This window comes from Engystomops pustulosus, chromosome 1 (genome assembly GCF_040894005.1).
Source record: "Engystomops pustulosus chromosome 1, aEngPut4.maternal, whole genome shotgun sequence".
Classification (NCBI taxonomy): domain Eukaryota; kingdom Metazoa; phylum Chordata; class Amphibia; order Anura; family Leptodactylidae; genus Engystomops; species Engystomops pustulosus.
In genome coordinates, this window is record NC_092411.1 from 64,520,658 (window position 1) to 64,543,380 (window position 22,723).

At 41.2% G+C, this 22,723-nt stretch overlaps 1 protein-coding gene across 6 annotated transcripts in view; it reads left to right on the forward strand.

Annotated features, from left to right (window-relative positions):
* The window catches only part of TAOK3 (TAO kinase 3), a 152,209-nt gene that overhangs the window by 114,886 nt on the left and 14,600 nt on the right, over positions 1–22,723 (forward strand). For all 6 annotated transcript variants that reach the window (XM_072142333.1, XM_072142372.1, XM_072142363.1 and 3 more), the window contains one exon: positions 18,296–18,424. In XM_072142333.1, coding sequence (XP_071998434.1) covers positions 18,296–18,424 — 129 coding nt within the window. The remainder of the gene's footprint in view (positions 1–18,295; positions 18,425–22,723) is intronic.

Here is a 22,723-nt window from a genome sequence, read left to right on the forward strand (position 1 = left end):
GGTTTAAAACGCCACGTGTGCTGCCGGCCTAATGGTGAAGCCACATATAACGTTTTCAGTCCGTTTAAAAACGCATGTTTTTGTCCGTTTTTTCCCCAATTACCTTAATAGATAAACAGGTTGTAAGCAGCCGAATGCATAGTAAAGAGTCAAAAACGGATGCGATTTTAAACTGACTAAAAGCGCATGCTTTAAAACAGTCCAAAAAAGGCCAATGTTGCATCACCCTTTTTGTTACTTGAGCTCTCCCTATGGTGTTAATTACAGGTCTCTCTTTTATCTTTTTAAGTGGGAGAACTTGTACAATTAGCAAAGTAACAACCACCACTTGTGCAATGGATGCAGATACAATATTCCTTATTTGCTTACAGACAAATGGAATTTCCAGCCCAAAGCCACACATTTAACTTTGATGTTTTCAGTCCTATAGGTAAATCTTGCACATGAAATACGCTCTAGGTGCACTAGATTTTTCATGTTCATAACAATTTCTAAATTGTTTACATCCTTTGTGGCAGAAAAGTATGTTTATTCTCCTAGTAAAGCCCTACAGAACATTAATATTTGTTTGTGAAGAGGTTTGGGAATCTTGGAACTGATTTTACTTTAATAATAATAATTAAAGAAACTAGAAAATAATGCATTTTTGTAAAAGCTCTGAATTTTTTATATGCAACCCTATTTTTTTGTACCTATTCCCTCTCCGTAATGGGCTGCAATTAGATGAATACCCATGTCTAGCCCATTGGCCACAACATAGTTTGTTCCAACAAAGTCTGTGTGCTCAAATAATTGATTCTAAATGTGGTCCAATAAATCCCACATGCTCACATAGCTGGTTTTTCAGTAAACCCTCACTATCAGGATACAGGCTGAATACTTGGCTATAGTATCCTCTTAATTAGCACTGAACCTCCCAATATACGTGACATCCCCCGACTTAAAGGACCGCTCCCACCAGATTTACTGCTGGGCACCTTTTTTCTTATTCTTTACAAAGTCCATTTTGCAGAGAAATCCACTTTTCAACCCCAGCACAGAGTTTCCAGACTGGACTCTGGAAACCTCCTCCTGCAGTCCCTGACCAGAATGTGCTGTGATCAGTGCTATTTTAAGAGGGCTCACGGGCTGAGTCCTCTTCATACAAAGGGGGTTTTTTTTTGCATTTTGCAGAAAACCCCCACCGCTAATAACCGCGGTCGGTGCTTGCACCGATCGCGGCTATTAACCCTCTCAACGCGGGCGCCGCCATCTTTTTTCCGATCACCGCGCCCCCGAACGTCAACTGCGATCGGTTACCGTGGTAGCCTCAGGTCTTCTTTTGACACGAGGCTACATGGCTTATGCAGTGGCTCATTGTAATGTATGACCTGCAAAAATGCCATATATTGCAATACTGTAGTATTGCAGTATATGGTAGGAGCGATCTGACTATGTCTGAAATGCGACTTTTACACCTTTGTACATAACATAAAAAATTATCAAAATGTCGCACAGACCTCAGAATGGTAGCAATGAAAACGTCGCCTCATTTCGCAAAAAATGACCCCTCACACATCTGCGTGCACCAAAGTATGAAAAAGTTATTAGCGTCAGAAGAACACAATAAAACCTATATAAATTTGGTATCACCGCGATCGCACCGAACCAAAGAATAAAGTAGGCGTGTTATTTGGAGCGAAGAGTGAAAGTCGTAAAAACTGAGCCCACAAGAACGTGAAAATTTTTTTTCAAATTTTTTTTCAATTTTTCCACATTTGGAATTTTTTTTCAGCTTCGCAGTAAAATAAATAACATTATGGGAAAGTAAAATTTGTTACGCACAAAATTAACCCTCACACAGGTCTGTACACGGAAAAATGAAAAAGTTATGGATTCTTGAAGTTGGAGAGCGAGAAATGAGCCGAAAAACCCTGTGTCCTTAAGGGGTTAAAGCTCCACATCCTCAGCTGCCAGGGACTACAGGAGAAGCAGACAAGGCTGCGCTATTATTGTAGCTCCTGCTCTGGGCCCCACAATTCTTCCTGTTCAGGGGCCCCTGCAAGGAAGCTACAATGATATGCCATATGATATGATCTGTATCATCTTTCTTTAAACTGTATTGGTGTCCACAGGACACAGATGCAATTAAAATCCATAACAAAACAGGTAGCAACAGTTAAATGCCATGTCGGCACTTTGCATTTAAAGTGGGTTTGGTCATATTTTGGGCACTCGGTCTCTAAAAGGTTCGCCATCACTGCCCTAAGGTAACAGTCTGCCACTAGTAAATCTTTGGGTAGGTGTCCTTTAGGGCACCCAATTTACAGACAGACCTTTCTACTGACTGTGAAACTCTTTTGATGCCGCTAATTTGCTAAATTTAAGTCCCAGGCTTCAATGATAAAATGTAAAATTTTGTATTACCAGGCGGTCCCCTACTTAAGGACACCCGACTTACAGACAACCCATAGTTACAGACGGACCCCTCTGCCCACTGTGACCTCTGGTGAAGCTCTCTGGATGCTTTAAAATAGTCCCAGATTGCAATAATCAGCTTAAAATTGTCTGCAATGAAGCTTTATTGATAATTCTTGGTCCTATTACAGCAAAAAAATTTGAAACTCCAATTGTCACTGGGGCAAAAAAAAAAAATTGTCGGGAACTACAATTATAAAGTATACAGTTTCGACTTGCATACAAATTCAACTTAAGAACAAACCTACAGTCCCTATCTTGTATGTAACCCGGGGACTGCCTGTAATTGTAAATCCTTGTTACCTTGACAACCCAAATTTTTTTGAAAATCCATTGTTTACAACAATGTTTTTTTTTTTGTTGTTTTTTTTTCACTGTTAACGATATGGGGTCTGCACAGCAACCAATAATATCAGGGATCAGAGCATATAAAGTTATATTCCAAATGACACGAAGAACAGAAATCTCCTCACAACAAATCGAAGGTCTATACAAAAATGTATATCTTTACAGTGCTATATTACAGTGCTATATGTAGGAAAGGTAGGGCCTCATAGCAGACATCCTCAGAAAAATACATATTTGTATACTCACAGGTTCATACTCTCTTACATACACTCATGCAAACACATTTAAGCACTGATATACACATTTGTACAGATACCCCGATCCTACAGTCCCAGTAGCTGCTGACCACATGAGGGGAGTAAACTGCAGCAATATGAGATCGATCCTCCATTCTTCAGTGTTTCTGCTAGCAGCTGCTACCACTGTAGTTAACCCCTAAATTTTTTATTAACTTTTAAAGAACACCTGTCACCAGGTCTCTATAACTATTTCTGTCACCATTACCCGTTGGAGCAACTCACAAGGATCCCATCACAGCCTTTATCTGGTTAATTCATACATTAATCATTGTAAAATCATATTTTCTTGTGTATATGAGGCTGGGCACATGGAGTGAGAAAGTGATATCACCCCTCCCCTCTCATCCCCCTGCTCATGTCTGTATGTAATGTATAGTAAAGCATTGCTGGTGTCTGTGCTTTATCTGCTGCCTGTGAAAGACTCAGACATCAGCTACACAATTAGTATATAGGAGTAACAGCATGTCAGGCTGTTACATCTGCTACCGGAGGCAGCCGTGTGTACAGGCTGTCAGTCAAGCACTGGGGGTGTGGCTGTGCCTCCCACTCATTAATAAGCTGGACTAATGAATATGATAATGGTTCATTAGACCTTTTTCAGGTCATTTGCATACAGCTTTAGGACCTGATAGTTTAAGTATAGAGGGATAGGGGCAATACTTTCTAATGGCAGTTTATGAAAATATATTTCATTTGTGCAGGTTAATTTACCTTACTCTTTGTTTGATATGTTCTGCTTAAACATTACCCACTAGAGGGTGAAAACTGGTATAATTACCTTCCAACACCCTAATTTCCCATAAAAATGTGGTGGTCCATGGTAAACAAGACCTATATAAATATCACACTGATATCAATACAAAGACCAAGTACAATACCAAGTTAAATTACACAAAGTAAACCGTATGGACAAGTTACAAGAGCCATTGACCGCAAGGAGTGAGGGCGAGAGGCCCCCACGCGTTCCGTCACTGCAACTTCATCAGGGAAAATGGCAAAAAAAACTTATATCTGGAATTATACTTGGTACCTTAGTGTACCTGTTTCAACTTGCACACAATTTCAAATAGATTTAGCCACCATATTGTTCTTAACCAATAAATATCCATTAATTCACATTGCTAGAGTGAGTTACTTCTGCCTGGTAAAAGTTGGCCTTGTTCTTTTTATCTGTTATGAAATACTATACTCTATACTTGTATTTTATACTTACCAGTCCGGCGTTCTGTTGACGCGCCCAGGCGCGTGCACCGCGTCTTCTCATGGGGAAGTGCACGCATCCGGGATGCGTCTCCATGGCAGCGCTGACCCGATCATGTGATCGGACTGGGCGCATCATGGCGATGCACTTCCGGTGCGCGACCTCATGGGGCCGACGCGTCACTTGATGGGCGCGTCTCTAGGCAGACACGCCGGCTGGGGGTATTTAAGGGTAAGCACAACATTTGTATTTTACCTCCTGACGAAGCATCAGTGCGAAACGCGCGTCGGGGTGTATCTTCTGGCCTCCCCTCTGACCGTCTCTTTGCCTACCTTTACCATGCCTTCGGGTAAGTGTGACATGCACTATTGACAGTTATTTATACCGGACGGTACCTCCGTTTTTTTTTTACAGTTACCTAGGTGCATTTGGGTCTATCTTCCCTTTACCGGTCCTATTTTTTGACGAAGTATCTATTTGAATAAACACATTGTTTTTTGGCAGATTTTGGGGCACATGGAGGAGGGAGGTCATAGGTACACTGTGGTGGTCCCACATTCCATCTGGGACACCTTGATTCCCCTTATGTTCATAATTCTAGATACATTCACTGGAAGTTTCTTACTTGTATTATTTTTGGTATGTTAATAAAGTACAATTATTATTCTTAAATCTCTTTGTTTTGGTTTTGTCTATACTTGTATTAACCTCCTAGCACTCTTAGCATACCGCACAGTGACGCGGTATATCGGACACAGAGCTGATGCCGGGTCAGTTCAAGATCGGAACCAATCGCAGGTGTTTAACCGATCGCCCAGAAGAATCTTCCTAAACGCTGTTTCTGATAGTTTGAGGGGTGCAGATTTGAAGATGGGATGATTATATTGGGGGTTTTTAATGCTAAATATTTAAAATTTCATTCAGACCAGTATTTATCCCCAAAATAGGCAATTCTGAAAATATGGACAATCAATATTCAATTTGTAAAATATATTAAGCAGACATTTAAAAAATTATGAAAATGTAAAGTAGACATACGGGAAATGTTATTCCGCAACTTTAGGTGATAAATCTATCTGCCTAAAAGTGCGATGATTTCCAATATCAAAAATGGCAAATTTATCAAAAAATTTATCATTTTTTTTTCTTTTTTTTTCTTTTTTTTTTTGTAAATAAACACAAAACTTATCAGCCAAAATTTACCACTAAAATCAAGTACGACATGTGAGGAAAAAACAATCTCGTAATTGCTTGATAGGTAACCGTGTTCTCCCCTGATGAAGTCACCTTAGGTGACGGAACACGTTGGGCATCACGACCCCCTGGCTGTCTCTGTTTTTGTGGTCCGGTAAACGGCTATGATTCTGCTTGTATATGGGCTATATGTAGCGCTTTATACTTTGACTATTGTTATGTAGGAAAGTGTACTGTATCATTGTATTAGTATGCACTTTATGTAGCTGATTCCTTTTGGAGCTCTTATTGTATTTACCTATTGACACCAGATACAATTTATTGCAGTCAGGGTGGTTTCCTTGGGATGATTCTACCACTTTTATCCCATTGAGTCCTTTTGTGTTTGTATACTTGTTACACGTTTTAAGTGTTTTTAAACTGGTCAGTGTTTGTCAAAATATGTAGTATGTGTAAATAAAGTTTGATACTTTGCTTATAGTTTGGTTGTCTTGATACGCTTTTTTCTTGTACATATTTGTTGGCATTTTGTGTCTTTAACCCCTTCGCGCTCCGCGGCGGATATATCCGCCACGGAGCGCAGTGACTTAGCGCTCAGTGGCGGATATATCCGCCACGGCTCCTATGCCGGCTCGGCTCTGGATCAGAGCCGAACCGGCATCGGGAAACACGGGGTGCCGGCTGTAACTAATAGCCGGCACCCCAGTGTAACACCCGCGATCGGAGTTGTCTCCGATCGCGGGTGCTTAACCCGTTAGATGCCGCGGTCAGCGCGACCGCGGCATCTAACAAGTATCTGGGGGGTCTTTCCCCCACGATCGGCCCCCCCGAACCGTTTTCGGGGGGCGCCGATCGTTGCTATAGTAACTCTGGGGTCCGATCTGGACCCCAGAGTTACTAGCAAGAATTGCCAGTAAGATGGCGTCTGTGACGTCATCTTACTGGCAAAGTGCCAGCCTATGCAAGTGCATAGGCTGACACTGATAATACTCTGCAATACATGAGTATTGCAGAATATTATCATGAAGAAGCAATCAGAAGATTGCTTCTTCATGTCCCATGGTATAAAAGTGAAAAAGTAAAAAAAAAAGTTATTCAATAAAAAAATAAAGTCATAAATCACTAAAAATGCCCCAAACCCCCAAAACATATAAAGAGACATATAACTCAAAAAAAAAGTCTAAATCATAACACAAACCCCACATATATAGTATCACCGCGTCCGTAACAACCCGTAGAATAAAAGTAAATCATTATTGAACCCCCACGATAAACGCCGTAAAAAAAAACTGTTATAAACCCTCCAAAAATTATGATTTTTACCTTTTCAATCCCACAAAAAATGATATAAAATGCGACCAAAAAACCATATGTACTCAGACATGATACTGGTGCAAAGTACAACATGTCCCGCAAAAAACAAGCCATCAACCAGCTCCGTAGCCAAAAACGTAACAAAGTTATGCCACTTGGAAGATGGCAATACAAAAATTATAGATTTTTCCCCACATTAGGGTTTTGTTTGACAAATTTAGTAAAACGTAAGAAAATATATTCATGTCTGGTATCCCCGTAATCGTATCAACCCATAGAATAAAGATAACATGACTATTAGGCTATACGGTGAACACCAAAAAAAAAAAAGTAAAAAATCCAGTACAGAATTGATGCTTTTCTACTCCTGCCCTCAAAAAAAGTTCCTAAATTTTCAACAATAGGTGATACCAACCCCAAAATGGTAACAATGGAAAAAGCATCTCATCCCGCAAAAAAAATGCCGTCACATGGCCCCAATAACGAAAAAGCGAAAATTTTATAGCCTTCAAAAGGGGCCAATGAGGAAACTAAATTCCTGGCAGCTGCAGCGCCCTCCTTCCCTTCTGCGCCTCGCTGTGCCCCCATAAAACAAGTAACGGCCACATGTGGGGGGTCTTTGTACTCAGGAGAAATTGCAGAACAAATTGTATGGTGGGTTTTCTCTTTTTATATTTTGGAAATGTGTAAATTTTGGTGCTAAATGAACGTATAAGGGAACAATATGACCATTCTAAATTTCACCTCCATTTTGATTCAATTACTATGAAGATCTCAAGGGGTTAACAATCTTCGTAAAAGCTGTTTCTGATAGCTTGAGGGGTGCAGATTTGAAAATGGGTTGGTTATATAGGGGGTTTTGATGCTAAATATGTAAAATTTCATTCAAAACTGTATTTATCCCCAAAATAGTCAATTCTGAAAATCCGGAAAAGCGATATTCTATTTGCAAGCCGCGTGACGTCAAAATAAATTATCCAGATATTTCAGAAATTATGAAAATGTAAAGTAGACAAATGGGAAATGTTATTCAGCAACTTATTTAGCTGGTAAATCTATCTGCCTGAAAACGTGATGATTTAGAATTTCGAAAATGGCAAATTTTTCAAAAAATTCATCACATTTTCTTTTTTTTGTAAATAAACGCAAAACTTATCTGCCAAAATTTACCACTAAAATGAAGTACAACATGTGGGGAAAAAACAATCTCAGAATCGCTTTGATAAGTAACAGTGTTCAAAAGTTATAACCATATAAAGCGAAGCAAGTCAGAATCCAAAAAATCGGGCTGAGCCTTAAGCTGTAAAATGGCTGCGTCCTTAAGGGGTTAAAGCAACCTGTATACATTTGCTGTGCAGGGCCCACACCGCTTAGTCGAAGTGTTCAAAAGTTATAACCATATAAAGCAACGCAAGTCAGAATACAAAAAATGGGGCTGCGTCCTTAAGGGGTTAAAGAGGACCTGTCACCTTACTTAACCCTCTAGGAGCTGCTTACTACAGTAAACAGCTCCCTAGCCCTACCTAAGTAATAGCAGTGTTAAATCGCTAGCTTTATCAGAACATACCGATAAAGCTAGAAAACCCTTCGCTGACATATCCTGAGAATGCCTGACCAATCTCACAGCGGTCTGGTGTATTCATGAGGGGGCGGTCAGTGGAGGCGGTGACTGTCACATGAAGCTAACAGTCACCGGCAGCCTACGGTGTAGAAGGGGTGGTTCGGGAAAGAAGCAGAGGAGAGGGGAGCGCCTCAGACCGCTTCCTTATGAATACGCCGGACCACTGTGCGGTGTTTCCTAGCTTTATTGGTATGTTCCGATAAAGCTAGCGATTTAACACTGCTTTTACTGATGTAGGGCTAGGGGTTTGGTCGGGGTGACAGGTCCTCTTGTAAACATTAATAGTATATTGCATCAGGCAACGTAAGATCCAGGAGATGCCGTATTTAGAAAGAAAAAAGTGTTGCTTGACATGCGCTTACCTGCACCCAGGGTAGGACGGTGAACTTTAGTGAACTCCGACGGACTTCACCGCAGCAGCGTCACCTGGTGGACATCGTGCGCACTACCTTAGTGAATCCCCGGAAGACCCGAATCCTCCACAGAGAACGCGCCGCTGGATCGCGACAGGACTGGGTAAGTAAATCTGCCCCAATATCTTTCAAGATAGAAGCTACTATGGCAGTATAGCAGTGGGTGACCACAGGATCAGCACCCATAAAATGGCTGCAAGGCTAATGTAGTATTACATAGCAGCTTTTCATTTGAACTGGACTTCTAATAAAAAGACTACTTAACCCCTTAACAATGCACGCCGTAATAGTATGGTGCGGCTGCAAGAAGAGGGCTCACAGGCTGAACCCTCTCCATAGCCGGTAAGTCTTGCAAGCACTTAACAGTAACACCCGCAGTCGGTGTTATGCCATCCATCTCCAGCTTTGCAGACGGTTTCAAAAATATGCCACCATCTTGGTGAAGATAGAGAGAGAGAGAGAGACTCTCTCCCTCTCCCTCTCAGTGACGTCACGGAGAGAGACTGTCATTGGTTGCCATGCCTCAGGTCTTCATTTTAACCCATTAATTACAATGGCGAAAATCCCCATAATGTAGTATGGCAATATATGTTACTATCGATCAGACAACCTAGGGTTAAAGTACCCTAGGGGGGTCTGAAAAATAGTAAAAATAAAAAAAGTTAAAGAAATTATATTGAAAAAAATTAAAATCACCCCTCTCCCTAGAAGTCAAATAAATAAACAGTAAAAATCATAAACACATTAGGTATCGCCGTGTCCGAAAATGCCCGATCTATCAAAATATAATAACTGTTTTTCACTGCGTTTAACCCTGTGGTACAGTCCTAAAAATAGAAGCATTAAAAACTTAATTAAAAGACTCCAAAAATGACACCTCCCAAAGCTCTGTAAACCGTATTATGAAAAAGTTTTTAGTGACAGAACGTGGCAAAATATAAAAAAAAGTGTTTTGTACATGAGGTTTTAAAGGGAACCTACCACCACATATCTATCTATAAAGGTAGATTGGGTGGTAGGTGGATCTATAGGACTTGTGAGGATAGCCCTTTAAAGGGCGAATCCTCACAATCTTTTGTTAACTTTTATTTGGCTAATATGTAAATATTGTACAGCAGCTACTGGGGCATGGAGTAGCCATTGAAACCATTGAACTTGTGCAAAAATGTTTGTTTTAATAGTTAGTTATGTTAGGGTTATGTTTTAACACCTTTAGGACACGGCCTCTAATGGCTTTCAGGAGACAAGCCTATTATTCAGATCTGACATGTGTCACCTTGTTTGATAAGTTGGTGTTCTCAAGTTATTATCTGTGTGATTTTGACATTGTTGTTTTGTTTGTTTTTTCTGTGACACATTGCGTTTTATGTTAGTAGTAAACTTTTTTTTTCAATGAGAAAAAGGAAAATGCAGCAATTTTTTTTTTTAAAAAAACCCTGCCATTTTCATAATGTTTTGTCTCTTAGATGTATAATCTTACCACATAAATTAGTTAATTGCTAACATTTACCTTAGTTCTGCTTTATATCGGCATCCCTTTTGTAAACATACTTGTATTTTTGTAGGATACATAACTATGGACCATTGTGATTATGAAAGGGATTTTTAAAAACCCTTTCAATAAGGATCCACCATAAATGACTCCATTCTCAGAACTGTCCCCTCCAGCTTCTCAAAACCACTTTTAGAAAGTTGTTTATGAAAACTACACACCTTGCAGGTTTTGATAAAGCAATAGTGGGCTCTATATTTTACAGAATTGGATCATCAAAATTTAAAAAAAAAAAAGCTTTTCCAAAAAGATGTCCAATTTTATATTCACAAGGATTTAAATGAAAAAATGTGCTCCATAATTTATTACATAATTTTTCCTAAGTACAGAAATACCCCACAATTGGATATAAGCAGCTGGATGGCCACTTTGCAGGAGGCAAAAAAGAATGGAGCCCATAGACTTTTGCTAGAGGAGATTTTGTTGGAATAATTTTATTTTCTCTTTTGTATCTGGGCAGTGGAAACCACAAACTAGTCACACCATTTCAGAAACTACAACTTTCAAGGCTTTCGGGATATAGCTTTAGTCACTTTTAGGCCCCATTCCACACTTTTATAGTGGATGTGAGCAAGCAGAATGATGTAATGCCACCTTAAGTAAGCCAAATGAAAATGACATCCAGAAAGTAGTCATTTGGGGGCATCACTTTTGCAATTCTGTGTGATGTCAACGCTGGTATAATATAATGCGGGATGACCGTCAAGAAACTGTGTTTTGCCCTTGGAGAAAACATTTTTAGCAAAAATCTGGTCCCTTGTACCTGATTTTAATAATATTTATTCCTGGGGTGGATCTGAATTCTGGAATTTGGAGGGGTAGAAAACTTTTGGGGGCTCACAACTGGGGTCACTTGACACTTTGTTTTTCACTATGCCTTTGTGGGGGTTCATCAGGGTCACTAGAGGCGGACATTTGAAAGTGTTCTTTATCCTCCATGTCTGAACACAGGTATGCACCGTCCTCCTCTGCGGAATACCTGTAACTTTTTAGCCATGTTAAAATCATTTAAAATTATTAATCCCTTAACGACCCATGATGTATCTTTTACGGTTGCGCGTATATGGAAACAAAGCATATTGTAGCAAACGCCCACTTTCAATACCCACCATTTGTGCAGGTGCTAACCCTTTGATTGCCACTGGCGAGGGCACCACCATTTTGGGCTGAGATTGGACATTTTTGGACTTGAGTCACAATCTATCAAAATATAATGAGATATGCCCAGAGTGAGAACCGCTACGGAACATAGCTAAATGTCTAAAACAACACATTTTTACCATTTTAAACCTATAAAAAAATTTTTATAAAAAGTGATCAAAAGGTCGATGGTAGCATAGAAAGCGTTCGCTCATCCTCCAGAAATGTACACTTCACACAGCTCCGTACACCAAAGTTGTTGCACCAGAATATGGCAGACTGAAGGTGGGATTAATTATTAAATATATATATTTATTTATTTATTTCTGTAATTTTATCAGCACAGGAAGGGATGCAGCCCTAAACTTTAGCCCCTTATCACATCTCCTATTGTTGAGCACATATTTGGGGTGTGGTGTATTTCAATGTAAGGGGGGAAAACTGAAGATCACTGAAGGGGCAGAGCTTTGACATACAGCTCTGACATGAAGATGACAGGATCAGAGTCGTTAAGCAGCTCTCTTCACCCTCCTGAGCTGTGATTGGTCAGTCTGGATTGACTGAACAATCGCAGTGATCGCCAGGCAATGTCAGTTGTGATTTGGTCCCCGTTGAAAATGACAATCAGCTGTCTGTGGCTGCTGTCATCACTGTCCTGTCATAATGTGTTTACGCATGGTAACGTTTTGTCTGCATGATGTGATGGTCCGGCCTAATGTGGGATGTACTGTTAATTGGGACGATCTTTGACGTCCTGCAATGAGAACAAGTTGAATGTGGTATAGTTGTAACTGTGCTGATCTACAAGATCATGTGTTATTTTAACAGCTCATTGAAAGGTAAAACAAATAAATCCAAAATGGAGCAACCATTCCCCCCCCCCCTTAAATCCACTACTGTGAATTTTTTTTTCATCCCCCTAGTACATCAGACAAAATATTATTAAATGATGTCACTAGAAAGTACAATTTGTCCTGCAGAACACAATTGTGACCCTTCAAACGGGTGGGACAAGTTATTGACATAATTTGCTAGCCTTGATGTTTTTTGTTGTGTTTTTGCGCAAAATCGAATGGCATGCAGATTAAACAGAGACTGCATGAATAGTACAGTGATGCATTTTTATTCAGCAAGCGGCATTCAGAGGTTTGAGCGCACACCGATTGCCCAGATGTAGAGCATTTAAAGCGGACCCGCCCTAAAAATCTAGCATGATAAACCTGGAACACTTACTCATAGATCCAGGCACTGACTTATCTTATTATATTTGTTATCCATGAGTATGAGTAGGTGCCCCTGGTTTATCATGCCCGTTTTTGATGGTAGATTTTCTTTAAAGGACATCTATACCACTAGGATCAATATTGTACACCAAGCACACTGACATTCTGGTGTGTGCCCCTCTGGCAGGATCCGCTCTTATTTAAACTTTTTATGCCCTTGTTTTTAAGAAAGAAATGCATTTAAAAATTATGAAAATGAGCCTGATGGGCACCGGGTTTCATTAACACCTAATAAGCCTGGAGCCCCTCATTTGCGTAATTTTAAAAGCCTTTAAAAAAAGAATCTAAAATAAAAGCGGATCCTGCCAGAGGAGGGGGGGTCATACAGCAGTATGTAAGTGTTTTTGGTTTACAATCCTTCATCCTGGTGGTATATTTCCATTAAGGGTGTCTGGAATCCTTACGGCTGAATTTGACTCCTTAGTCTGCAACATAGTAGGAGTGCATAGAGTACTCCAGGTTTGGTTAGGGAGGGAGAGCTATGTCCTCAGGTGTCCAGTCACAGACAGTACCTTCCACTTGGGCAGGGAGACACTTTGTCACTACAGAACTAAAAATCCAGTGATGCGGTGGTTTGGCTAACCAGGGTATAGCGTCCGCTCTGCTGCTGGAGGGGGGGGGGGTCGCATGTGCCTAACCTGTGCAGCGCCTTTCTGGGGATTTTTTAATGCACTTTGTTTACATCTTGCTTTAGGGTCTGATGGGTGACATGACATCAGACATAGGGACGTGTAGCCAGCATCCTGGCTGTGACTGCTATGGGAAGGTACAATGGGCATGCAGGTAGTGGCACCCCGCTCCCAGTTTGAGGGGCAGGAGCTGTATTTTGGGTTGTGACACAGTGTGATAAGGATTAGGCATGTTTCCCCATAGCACCTCCTCAGTATTGCTCCACATGCATAATGCAGATCCCCACTCACCAGCACAGCTTAAAATATTGATATGTATGGACGAGTGCTGTGCATGGCAGCGGCAGCTCCCTGCTCTGGTACATGTAGAGCTGCGCTCCAGACACCTGTCCTCCTGCTGCACTGGGGTTGTGTCATGCAGGTCTCCGCAGCCTTCATTCCAGCAAGACGAGCAGCCTTCCCTATATGATGAATTGTGGTGCTGAGACGAATGCTCCACTCAGCAAAACTTGCACACCCTATTATCCTGCTGCCATAGGTGTCTTATGCACACCATGTTCAGAAATGGAGCAATCGGGCTCAGGCTGTTGTCATGGATACACTGAACCTGTCTCCCCACTCAGCTGTCAAACAGCTCTTAGACTTTACCATTCATCTGCAGTTTTAGGGGGGGATGTGTTTTTTATTATCCCTGTTAGCTGTGGAGCTTGCATGTAGCATTTTACAATTTCATTGTTTTGATTATAGATGTGGTGATAGAGGGATAATCTACAATATTCTGCTCCTCCCTCACTATAATGGCTGCATACACGGGGTAACCCTTTATGCTACACAATGATTGCTCCAGCAACCTTGTTCTAGCCTTTATGATGCCAAATGTTACAAAAACAGTGACTTTGTGTCGGAGAGCTGAATGTCTTTACAGTAGTGCAGTAAAATCATCACAGCGGCCATCAAATGGTCTGTGCCACATCCCTGGTGTGGAGACTGAAATATATAGTATGTGCAGCAGATCCATCGGCTCTGGAATACATCTAACCCATATATAGTGAGCAATGCATAGGTGCTCATCAGCGCACCCCTACTGCGCCTTTATGGGGATTTTTTAATGCACTTTGTTTACATCTGACTTTAACATTTTTAATATTTTTGTGTATGGATATGTATAATTTTTTTCTTAAGATTAAGATTTTAATGATTGGATGGATGGGTGAAGCTATATTTGTCTGAGTACTGCAAAAGGCAGAGGCCATTTTGTTTGAATCCCAAGCCTCTCCTCCACTTATGGATTCTGCACATGCTCAGATGTAACGATGCGAGGGAGGGAGCGGACATGCCATTGTGTCTGGTTGCATCTGTCCACATACTTCATCTCCATTTCTGTGTGATATTGTGCAAATCAATGGAGGCATAGGAAAGGGCCGGCACTCGCCAATCTTCAGTAACATTTCTTCTTCTTTATTGAAGCAAAAACATATACCAACATGGAGGACATACAAGGGAGGGAGAGCAGGCAGGGTACCCGTTAGAAGGCCTGGACCTTGTATGTCCTCCATGTTGGTATATGTTTTTGCTTCAATAAAGAAGAAATGTGTTACTGAAGATTGGTGAGTGCCGTCCATTTTCTACAACTCCATTGAATTGTTGTGGGACTGTTTTCTTTTAAGGACTGGAGCACCCCCTAGTTCAGGTTTTGTCCTTGCACCTGCATATACAAGCACTCCTGGTACTCCTATTGGATATACTTTTCTATATACTTTGAGTAATGAAAGGTGGTGCCGCTATCGCCCTTGGGTTTTGATATCATGTAATGGAAACATCATTGCAGGGCATCTGCAGGACTGCTGACGACACTTTCCATGAGGGAAGGTACTGCACCCTGTGTACATGTGCTAGTGATCATCTATTATGCAACCTGCAAGACCCTTACCCCTGGTTTGTTTACACTGTTCTCCCTGTCATAACGGGAAAACCATTAAAAACGGATGGTGTAACTTCCATTGTGGGGAAAATATTGGGGGATATCAAAAAGACTGCATACAGGTGTATTTGACATTAAATGGTTTAATATGTGACAGCCAGCAAGGGTTTCCTTTTAAGGATAGAGGTTGTCGGACTAGCCTGACAATTACATTGACCGTTATATTAGTATATAGTATTGTGTTCCCTTTCCTTCCTTGGTTTAATATGGACAGCCGTACTATGTATTATGGAAATTTGCTTTATCTTGAAACCTATTTTCATACTGACACTCCTGTTTATTGTTTAGTTTTTTTTTGGAAATGGGACAAATGCTTGTGATTTTGTATGATCATGCATTTGTTTGAGGATTCTAGTGAGGGAACATCAAAGGTCTATGGTCATTGACCTGTTTTTGGAGATTAGCAGTTGTATGTGTTTGAAAATTGTCTGATTGTGTTAAGATGTCCCCCTATGTTCTAGGACAGTGATGGCTAACCTATGGCACGGGTGCCAGAGGTGGCACTCAGAGCCCTTTCTGTGGACACTCGGGCCATCACCAGAGATGACTCCAGGCATCTTCCTGCAGTCCCAGATAGCCCAGGACTTGCTGTGCACAGAGCTATTTTAAAGTGACATCTCTACCTGGGACTATTTTCTGCTTTATTGGTGTCCTCAGGGGCTGGTATCAATGAAAACTGTGACAGAGAAGGGAGTATAAATCACAAATTAAATTTCTGTATTGGCACTTTGCGATAAATAAGCGGGCCTTTGTTGTAGTTTGGGCACTAGGCCTCTAAAAGTTTTGCCATCACTGATCTAGGAAATGTGCAGTTAATGGCCTTGTGCACTAAAAACATGCACATTTTCTGGGCTGCAGGCAAGGGGATGTGTGCCTCTACTTGTGGTCCTTCTGACATCGGTAGATGAGTGAAACTCACCCTGCATATGTTGGGTAGGAAGGGACTTCCCCATTGCAGGACCTGCAGGCAGTCCTCACTACACCATGACCCAATAGAAGGCTGTGACTTTGAATTGGCTGCAGTTTATTCAGCTAGCTTAACCCCTTTAGGACTCTGCCCTTTTTCGATTTTGTGGCTGTTTATTTTCTCTCCTCATTTCAAAAGCTGGAACTTTTTTATTTTTCAGTTAACCATGATCTATATGGACTTGTTATCTGCGGGAAAAAGTGTACTTTTTAATGGCGCGATTTAATATTCCATGCAATGTGCTGGGGAAAAAAAATGACACACATTTACAGTGTTTTCTTGCGGGCTCTGTTTTTACGGCTTTAATTGTGCGCTCCAAATGACACCGCCCCTCTATTCATTCATGGGAGGAGCTGACATTGTAATTTATATCTTTTTGGGACTTGTATAACCATTTTGATCATTTTTTTTATTCGACTATTTGTAGATGGGAAAAGCGTTGATTCAGAATAGAATGGGCATGTTGGGCGATGCCAAACTTGTTTATAATTTTTATGTGTTTTAAATATAATTGCAGTACAGACAGTCCCCGGGTTACATACAAGATAGGTTCTGTAGGTTTGTTCTCAGGTTGAGTTTGTATGTAAATCTGAACCGTATACGTTATTATTGTAACACCAGTCAAACTTTTTTTGGTCTCTGTGACAATTGGATTTTAAAAATGTTGGGTTGAACCAGGATAAACAACAAATCTTAATTACAGACACCTGTGATAACTGTTACAGCTGATTATTGTAGCCTAGGACTAAAGTGCAGCAAATTACCAAAATTCAGAGGTCCGTTTGTAACTAGGGGTCGTATGTAAGTCGGGTGTTCTTAAGTAGGGGACCGCTTGTATATAACAATTTTACAGCTGATTTCTAATACCCTGCCATAAGCAGGCTTTTGGAGATCATTATTCACGACAGGCCTACAAGTCTGAGTCTGTAGGCTGCCACGGCAACCGAGCAGCACCCTCTGATGTCATGGGGGTGCTGCTTGGCCATCCAAGGTGCCGGGGTTGGGGTCAACTGCGACACTTGTTAAACTGCAGCTGACACCCGGTGTGTATGGAAAGTTATACAAGTTTCCAATATGCTTTGTTTCAATTCCTCATGGTTTTCTAGATCTTCTCGTGCTGACTTCCAACAGGAAGCTTCATTGTTTACTTCCTGTGGATAAACACTCGTCCCTGGTCATGGGATGTCACACAGGTGCATGGCTCGTTATAACTCACAGCTCTGATTACTCTCACCTGTGTGACATCACATGACTATAGATGGATGTCTGTCCACAGAAAGTAAACTTAGAAGCCTCCTTTAGAATGAAGGCAACCAGAGATCTATTAGACCCTGAGGATTTAATACAGAAAGTACACTGAGAGATTGATGTCACTTGCGTAATGAAGAGGGTTTTTTTTTTTTTTCTTTGAACGTGGACAACCCCTAAGGCAAATGTAATAAAGACATTTTATGATTGGTTGTTTCCTAGCATTGTGTCATACTGGACTCAACCAAATGTTAAAAGTGTACCTGCTGCATTTACAATCTGCTTGGGTGATTTGGAGGTAGACTTTTTTCGGACTAATATAGTAACGTGTCTGTAACTAGTAATTCTCAGTCCTATGTACTTGGACTATGGCAAAGTGAGCTGCAATACACAGCAAGTCCATTCAGTCAGTAGATCTTTGAGACCACTGATCTTCATGATCTGTTTTACATAGAGAAAGTATTGGTTCTTTAGTGGGTCAGCTGCTAATCTCCATGTATAATCTAAGGCAATACTTCCATTGTCACCTTTCCACTAATATTGAAACACACTAAGAAAAAGGGGATGCGTAGACCATCATGTCTGCATTATAATTAAAAGTTTGTGGTAAAAAAAACAAAAACTAATTAATTTCTTCTTTCTTCATAGGCAAAGTTGGCTGCAGCGGATGAAAGGAGATTTCAGCAACAGATCATAGCCCAACAAAAGAAAGACTTAACATCCTTCTTAGAAAGTCAGAAAAAGCAGTACAAGATTTGCAAGGAAAAGATTAAAGAGGCATGTGCAGAAGTTATCTTGGTTCTTGGAAGCATCGACAGAATATTTGCAATTGTTTTCTTGGTTTACACTTCGGAAGACCGCTGGCACCATACCTACCTCATTCTTGGCCAATGCGCATAGGATGTTGAAGCTTTCTGTGCCGTGGGTGTGGGAGGGGGGTCTTCCTTTTCAGATTTTTTTTTTTTTTTTTTTTTTGCTGTTTTAAAATGCAGCAAAGCTGAAGTCTCAGTAACCTAATCACAAATAATGTGGCTAAGGTGATTTGGTCATGTGTCAACTTTTAGCATTTAGTACTATCAAGTCTTGCAGGGATGATAGGTGACTTTAAGGAAATCTCACCATCAAACTCAAGCATGATAAACCAGGGGCACTTGCTCATAAATCTACTTATAGCTGTTATCCATATCCTCCCTTCCTTCCTAAAATAAACGTTTCTCGTCAACTTCTAATATTTTGCTAATGAGCCAGAAGGGCTCTGTAGGCCCCTCTGTATTGCAGCTTTATAGTTGTTAGGGTCTCCACCTTCTAGCTGCACGCTCAGTACTAGATCCCTTATGACTCATTAGCATGATTTTAAAAGGTGATTTTAGACAGGAGGAGGCCATGGATAAGAAATATACAGTTTACCACAGTCATGGTGCTTGGATCTATGAGTAAATGTCCCTGCTTCATTATGCTTGATGGTAGATGGTCTTATAATATGATCACCTCTTTAATCCTATTGCAGCTGTGATTACATTGCATTTTTCAGTTCATTTCTGCCATTTTTGTTCTAATCTTAATCGTTGGATGTTTTGAGGTAAAATTGTTTTTTTTTTTTAAACGTTCCTTTTATATGGCGTTTTACACGTGAAGGAGTTTCCCAGTTTAATCATATTGTTGACCTATGCATAGGATGGGTTTATTGGATCAGTGCAGTCTGACACTCTGGACCCAATTTATCCTCTGCTTGAATCTAGATGGAGAACCATCTTCTTTGTGGGAGTAAGCCCACTGTGGGTGTTGGTCCAGAGAATTTGGTTTCCACTGACATTAATGATCTATCTTTCATTGGTCTTTAAAGGGGTTTTCCCACCAAACAAGTTGGGCCCTCTCCATAGGAGAGTGGGCCCATAGTGATCGGTGGGGGTCTCTGTGATGACTCTCACAGATCACAAAAAGAGGGAGTCCGATGGGGTCTGAGATGAATGGAGCCAACATGCGCGCATGTCCATTCTGCTTCATTCATCTCTATGGAGTTGATGGGGCCTTACTTGTTTTGTGGGATAAACCCCTTTAAATTTTACTTGGATCATAAAACCTCTAAAAAAAACAATCTGGTATGTATGATAAGTATACAATTGTGCCCTATGGATTTTAAAGGGAATCTATCAGCAGTTTTGACCATGAAAGGTATAGTCCCTGGAGATATGTGAAGCCATAATTTAGTAGGGTGATAGTAGCTACAGCACTGTGAAAATGCATTCATATTCTAGGATTATAGCTGGACTTGAAGCACTGGGTGCACTACTGTTTGAGATCTCTTCACTGTAAACAGCACAGCTTTTGTATGCAAACAAAAGCCTGTTACAGCAGCGGCTCATTGTAGAGGGAAGGTGCAGCAGTACAAAGGGGAGATCTAATGCACAAGTGCATCAAAGAGCTCGAAGTTTAGCTACAATACTGGAATTTATTCATAAGAATATTGCACTCTCTCCTGTCTCGCTGTTGCAGTGCATGGAGAAACCTGTACTTGTGCACCCACCTCTTTATTGACTGCATATGATAAAGGGGAACCTTGCCCTTGCAGGTATCGGTAGTCCAGTATGCTTCTCTGAGTTTACTGTTATCTCAGCTGCTGGAGGGGGATCATACTGGGGAAGGGGGGACTTGTTGCGACACCTTCCTTTTGCATAGGGCTTTTATGTAATCTCAGTGAGGGTTTCTCGCTCACCAGCAAGATGGAATTTAGCAAGCATTGTGAGTCAAAACCAGTACAAGATTCCTACAACTTTTGTTAAAAATTTTAGAGACCCTTTAGGCTACACTCACACTGCCGTATGGGGGATGTACACTCAGCGGCCACTTTATTAGGTACACCTGTCCAACTGCTCGTTAACACTTAATTTCTAATCAGCCAATCACATGGCAGCAACTCAGTGCATTTAGGCATGTAGACATGGTCAAGACAATCTCCTGCACTTCAAACCGAGCATCAGTATGGGGAAGAAAGGTGATTTGATGCCTTTGAACGTGGCATGGTTGTTGGTGCCAGAAGGGCTGGTCTGAGTATTTCAGAAACTGCTGATCTGCTGGGATTTTCACGCACAACCATCTCTAGGGTTTACAGAGAATGGTCTGAAAAAGAAAAAACATCCAGTGAGCGGCAGTTCTGTGGGCGGAAATGCCTTGTTGAGGTCAGAGGAGAATGGGCAGACTAGTTCCAGCTGATAGAAAGGCAACAGTGACTCAAATCGCCCCCGTTACAACCAAGGTAGGCAGAAGAGCATCTCTGAACGCACAGTACGTCGAACTTTGAGGCAGATGGGCTACAGCAGCAGAAGACCACACCGGGTGCCACTCCTTTCAGCTAAGAACAGGAAACTGAGGCTACAATTTGCACAAGCTCATCGAAATTGGACAGTAGAAGATTGGAAAAACGTTGCCTGGTCTGATGAGTCTCGATTTCTGCTGCGACATTCGGATGGTAGGGTCAGAATTTGGCGTCAACAACATGAAAGCATGGATCCATCCTGCCTTGTATCAACGGTTCACGCTGGTGGTGGTGGTGTCATGGTGTGGGGAATATTTTCTTGGCACTCTTTGGGCCCCTTGGTACCAATTGAGCATCGTTGCAACGCCACAGCCTACCTGAGTATTGTTGCTGACCATGCCCATCCCTTTATGATCACAATGTACCCAACATCTGATGGCTACTTTCAGCAGGATAATGCGCCATGTCATAAAGCTGGAATCATCTCAGACTGGTTTCTTGAACATGTCAATGAGTTCACTGTACTCAAATGGCCTCCACAGTCACCAGATCTCAATCCAATAGAGCATCTTTGGGATGTGGTGGAACGGGAGATTCGCATCATGGATGTGCAGCCGACAAATCTGCGGCAACTGTGTGATGCCATCATGTCAATATGGACCAAAATCTCTGAGGAATGCTTCCAGCACCTTGTTGTATCTATGCCACGAAGAATTGAGGCAGTTCTGAAGGCAAAAGGGGGTCCAACCCGTTACTAGCATGGTGTACCTAATAAAGTTGCTGGTGAGTGTATATACTGAAAGTCCCAGAGGAAGGTGCAATATCATGTGATAAATGCTTGTGCCTCAGATGGTATTTACACCTGAAAACTGCCACCAGTCTGTTACCCAAGACATGGAGAGGTTCGGTATGATGATGGTATATATTCTGGGAGAAGCTGCATGAAGCTGAAAATGATCTTTTATCACTGTATTAAAATGAGCTATAAGGATTCACATGGGATGAAGAATAGTCATTGTTACCTTTCTCCTTCTGGCATCATTGATGTACATAAGGTGTGGTGTATCAGGGGGTAGCTTATGATGATGTACTATTGTTGTTAATCCCTGAGAGAGCATCCTAGTAAGACTCTTCTCCTGCTGCATGACTCCTTACAGTTAATGTGAATCCAGCATTATATATTCTAGGAAATGTGGTGTATATCCACCCTGGATAACAACCTGGTGAGGGTTTGGTGGCCAAATCCTGATGGATTCTTCAAGTAGGCATTTGCAATGTTTTTTCAAATTAGTATATTAAAGCGGCCTCCAATGGGTCAGTAAAATCCCACCCTGTGTTTCTTAGGTGGCTCCCAACACCATATAAAACACTGAAGAGGGCCTACTTTCTTGATCAGGGAGTGGTGTGTACCATTTTATTGCCCTACTAGACAACAGTAGAGCCCTCATTACTAAATGCTAAATGACAAGTGTCATTTTGTTGCCACTGTGCCCCTGAGCTATTTAATGTGTTTTGTTTTTTAAAGGAAATATACCTTGATGATAAACCATGGAAAATTGATCAAACATTCAGGAACTGTGACACTGGTAATCTTCTAATATTTGTTATACATCGCCCCTTCCTTATAAAAGCAACTTGAATTATGCTAATGAGCCTGAAGTGCTACTAGGAGTGTTGCAAGAGCCCCACCATGCTTAAGCTTCACAAGCCACACCCCCAGGAGCCCGTCAGACTCATTATCATAATTAAAAAGGTTCATTTTAGAAGGAAAGAAGAAGTCACAGTGCCCAGATCTATGATTAAGTGTCTCTTGTTTATCATGC